Genomic DNA, 4,508 nt, shown 5'->3' with positions numbered 1-4,508 from the left:
ACGTCCAGCCCACCCCCAATGTGTCCCTCCACATTTACTGTGCCAGTGGCTCTCCACCTGGTAGGGAGGGCCTTCTCTGCTGGGCACTATTCACCAGTAGGCAGTGGGTGGAGGCAGATAGCATGTGTAGCTGCTTTGCATTCCCTTTGCACTGGTGTACTTACACAAAGGGGTTGCAGGCTGACCATGAGTTGAGTCCAGTGGGGGTGGGAGAGAGGGAAGAGATGGTGATGTGTATATACACAGAAAGAAAAGGAGTACTTGTGGCACCTTAGAGACTAACAAATTTATTTGAGCATAAGCTTTCGTGAGATACAGTATTTTCCACTGAATGCATTCTCTAAAACAATAGAAAACAGACTGAAAGTTGCTTTGGTATTTATTGTATAAAACATAATGTACAGTATATTACAGAAATTAAGAAAATACAGTCCGTTCTCTAATGAATGCATCTTCTTGAACTTCAAACGATCACTTGCAGCACAATATATTAACTTTAAAAAAAAAATTAATGCTTTGTCAGCCAATGGCTCAAATGACACTTTGTGAATCACAACACTAAATCAGGTAAAGTTCCTAGGCTCCTGCTCCACAAATCAGATAATTTTCTTGACAAATATTCAGTTTCTGGGTTTATCGTTTTTCTTTCCCTTCTTCCTGTAAAAGAAAAGAGTAACACTTAGTAGTCTTGTCTAATGTCTTCAATCCAGGATGATCACAGTCCTTCCTGTGCAAAAACCCTAGAGGTAAATTGAAAATCTATACATTGCCTTTTCCCATCCCAGTAACTGAGAGAGAGCCTCAATGAGGATGTAGCCTAAATGCGCCAGAGTCTTAGAGAGCAGTGGGGACTTCCTTTAATGGTCTCTGGCCCAGTCTGCCCCCACTCACACAGCAACATGGCTGAGTCTTGGGAGTGCTCTGTGAGCATCCAAAGGTGAGAATCTGCTTTAAGCTGCCTTGACACTGCATGCCTTTTACTGATAATATTCCACAGCTCTTAGGTGAAACCACTCATCGTGTCTCCTACTCTGTGGTCACCTACTTTCTGTACCAGGTCCTTTGCCCGCATGGATTTTTTTGCAAAACGGAGAAAGGTAGCACCACTGAAAGGTTGGCCCACACAGAGCCTCTTCACCCTCTGAAGTTCTGCTGGCTCTTTAACAGAACACAGCAACACTGTACAGGCATAAGAGGAAGCGTAGTAAAATAAACTGCTCCTTCAATTTCAGTTGGATGTTTTAAGTGGGCTGCTATAATTACCTAAATTAGAATTAAGCCAGTGCCGTGCGGTCAGCACTCCCAGCTCTTGAGGTAAATGCTACAGCACAGCTCAAGAACAGAAGTAGTTTGAGCTTCCTGTTTTGCACCAACTCTCAGGTGCTAAAGTGGATTCTTTTAATACAATGGTAGGAGACTGGCTCCCTGCTGCATGAGTCCCTCACCCTATTGAGTCACTGATGCATGCTGGCCCCTGCTATTTTTGTGAAATTTTGGCCCAAAACTGAGGAATGTTCAATACCAATCAATGATTAAAAAAGGGAGTATTTCTTACTTGATGAGCTGCTGGAAAATATTTTTTATCTGGCTTGCATTGGGATCCAAGCATATTTGTCTGCCACTTTTCAAGTTTACTCTGAAAAAAAAAAAAAATTAAAAACCTATGAGACAAGTGTTTTGGAAATTATCCCCTTAAATTTATTTTTTGATACTAGATTTGAATCTCACATTATTTCCACATTTTCACACGAGGCAGATGGAGGGAGAATTTCTATCGTCTTAAGCTGGGTAGGAGCAAACACCATCTTATCTGTAGTTCGAAGGCATAAACATCTCCCACCGTTCATTGTTAATTCTGCAAATACAGAAAAATAGCTCCATCAGTTAAAATTAAGTAAATGAGGCACATTTGGTAAGCACATCAATTCAATGTACAAATGTAATTTTAAAGTCTTCCTAGCGCAAGTTTCAAATGTTCTCTTAGGACCAGCTATCTGTGCCGTTAAAGTATCAACTCTGTAGCCATCAAAATAGAATGTGAAAACAAGTCAAAGGAACCTACCGTGTGAAGAAGTTAGAGCAACGACTGCAAGTGCAACAATGAGCTTGTACACCATCCTTCTGCAAGATCGTCCTTCCTCTTCTGGTCAAGTTTCTTTGCGTCGTCAAACCTAAAGCTCATACTGGTGTACCACAGAGCCTAGCAGCTTAAATATGCTATGAAAGTAGTTGGGCTCTGACATCAGATGCTAAATTTGAACTGGTAATGGAGAAATTTCAAACATGTTTATGTGGAATGTTTGGTTTTTGATCAAACAGTGATTCATCGATGGAAAATATCTTAAAAATATATTTCAAACTATAGTATGATTGGGCAAAGGTGGCTGAGGATTAGGTTGGTGGTTTCCAAACTGTTGTCTATGGATTTTCATTGGTCTGTGATGCATTTACTGGTTGTCTATGAAGAGCTGGCTGTTGAGTATGAGCCCACCTCATGTAATTAACTGTAAAATTGAATTAAAGGCAGCTAAAAATATATTAAACATGTTTCTATTATTGTTCCATGTAATTGGAATTTTATAGCTGCTGCATAGATGTTACGAAGACCCAGTTTATTTGGGGTACAGAGACTTTCATTAAGAACATGAAATTGTGGCTGAACTTGAAGTCACTTGATTTCTGTGTGAGAGTCCTAAAAGAACTATGTCCCAGGTGTAAAACACCATGATCTGAGCTCCATCTAAGAGTCACTGGGCTCTTGAACGGGCTCAGGGTGCACTTCCCCAAACCCAGCTTTCAAACAAGGAGAATCCAAGGATGGAGGCATCAATTTTATTGTAGGCAACCAGATGGGATGCTTCTCTCAATGCTAACAGTGTCTATTTTCTGAATCCTGCTTTCAGTGCTTTTAAATAGATTTTGTCCAATGTAACACCCTCTAACAGCCCAGCCCTATCGTGTTTCTGCAGTAAGTTACACCAGAACTTGTGCTCTGGAGCGAAGCCTGGAGGTTAGGCTTGTTAGGGATGCTGGGGTAGAGAGCCAGAGGATATAAGCCGGTGCTGCTACCTTCCTCCCAAACGGGGAGAGAGCAGAGAAAGAAAGGTCTGCCGTAGGGCTCTACTGTGGGTTTGTCTATACAACAACTCAATATCTGCAGCTGGCTTGTGCCAGCTAGCTTGGACTGTGGGCCTATTTCATTGCTTTATAGGCTTCTGGGCTTGGAGCCTGAGTTCTGGGACCCTCCCACCTTGTAGGGTCCTCGAGTCCAGGCTCCAGCCCGAGCTCAGAAGCCTACACTAGGAGGAAACAACATCACAGCCCAAGTTTGGTGGCGCAAGGTGCTGTGGGTTTTTCTTTGCCGTGTAGTCACTCCCTGAGACGGTAGGAAAGGGGTAGGTGCTCCATGTCTCTCCAAAGAAGCTGGAAGAGAGCCTAGGGTGAACTGTGGAAGAAGCCAGTGATAGAGCTTAGAAAACAGTAGAAGGAGATAACCAGATGGCAGTGGTTAGTAAGGAAATGGAGGTGTCATTTGGCTAGAAATGAGACACAAACAAATCCCAAGGGTTGTAGCAGGATGAAGAAAGAAGCCTGTGGGGAGAGAAGCAGGGAGAGTTCAGGATCAGTGCTGGGTTTACAGTGGGGCTAGGACCACATACATAAGGGGCCCTGCAGCCCCCCCTCCACCTGTGCACCTGTGCCCACTGCTCTCTCCTCTTCCCCTCCCCCTGCCCGTGTGCAAGTGGTGGGTGGGGTCTCGGGGGGGGGGGGGGGGAGGTCGAACAGAGGCAGGAGGTGTGGGTGGGGTCTTGGGGGGTGGGGGGGAAGAGGCTGAATGGGGGTGGGGCCACAGTCCTGGTACTAGGCTCTCTTCTCCACCTGATAGGCTACTCTATTTAAGACAAGATGAGGAAGCTGACCAGGGAGACTAGAAGCTTCACAACTGGCAAGGGAGGGTGATCCTGGTTTGAGCATTGGCCTGCTAAACCCAGGGTTGTGAGTTCAATCCTTGAGGGGGCCATTTAGGGATCTGGGGCAAAAAATGGGGATTGGTCCTTCTTTGAGGAGGGGGTTGGACTAGATGACCTCCTGAGCTCCCTTCCAACCCTGATATTCTATGATCCCTGGCCTAGTGTGGTGTTTAGATGTTGCTTGTAATTATTAGAATTAGGAGCACTGGCTGTTGGTCCTCTGAAAGGGCAGGAAGGAGCGGGGAGGAGTTGAGAGGCTGAGAGAAAGCTACAGAGGGTGCAGCAGCAGCTTGGTAAAGAGGTTTCCACTTTGAAAATAAAGTCCTGTGGAAGCTTGTTAGTACCTTGCCTGGTTGATACAACACCTAGCTACCGGAAGATTGATCTGACCAGACCCAGAGACTTTTTCTTTTGAACTTCTGGTTTACCCAGAACTTAAGACCTGGGCTCTGAGGTAAGGGCTTTAAACTATTGTTCAAGTGTTTCTTTATGGGACTTCGTTAAAAGGGAAACTGACTTCTTCTGTTAATTAAGGTA

General features: G+C 44.5%; 1 protein-coding gene across 1 annotated transcript; it reads right to left on the bottom strand.

Annotated features, from left to right (window-relative positions):
* Positions 1 to 562: 562 nt before the first annotated feature.
* Positions 563 to 1,894, bottom strand: LOC142073071 (alveolar macrophage chemotactic factor-like). The gene is made up of 3 exons (XM_075131963.1): positions 1,729 to 1,894; positions 1,556 to 1,636; positions 563 to 657 (listed from the first exon to the last, which is right to left on the bottom strand). The coding sequence occupies exons 1-3, from the start codon at positions 1,845 to 1,847 to the stop codon at positions 621 to 623; spliced, it is 237 nt and encodes a 78-aa protein (XP_074988064.1). The 5' UTR covers positions 1,848 to 1,894; the 3' UTR covers positions 563 to 620.
* Between the last annotated feature and the right edge of the window lie 2,614 nt (positions 1,895 to 4,508).

The sequence above is a fragment of the Caretta caretta genome, chromosome 8 (assembly GCF_965140235.1).
Source record: "Caretta caretta isolate rCarCar2 chromosome 8, rCarCar1.hap1, whole genome shotgun sequence".
Lineage (NCBI taxonomy): Eukaryota > Metazoa > Chordata > Testudines > Cheloniidae > Caretta > Caretta caretta.
The sequence above is the reverse complement of the archived record's forward strand: the minus strand, read 5'-3'. Positions and strand labels throughout refer to the sequence as shown.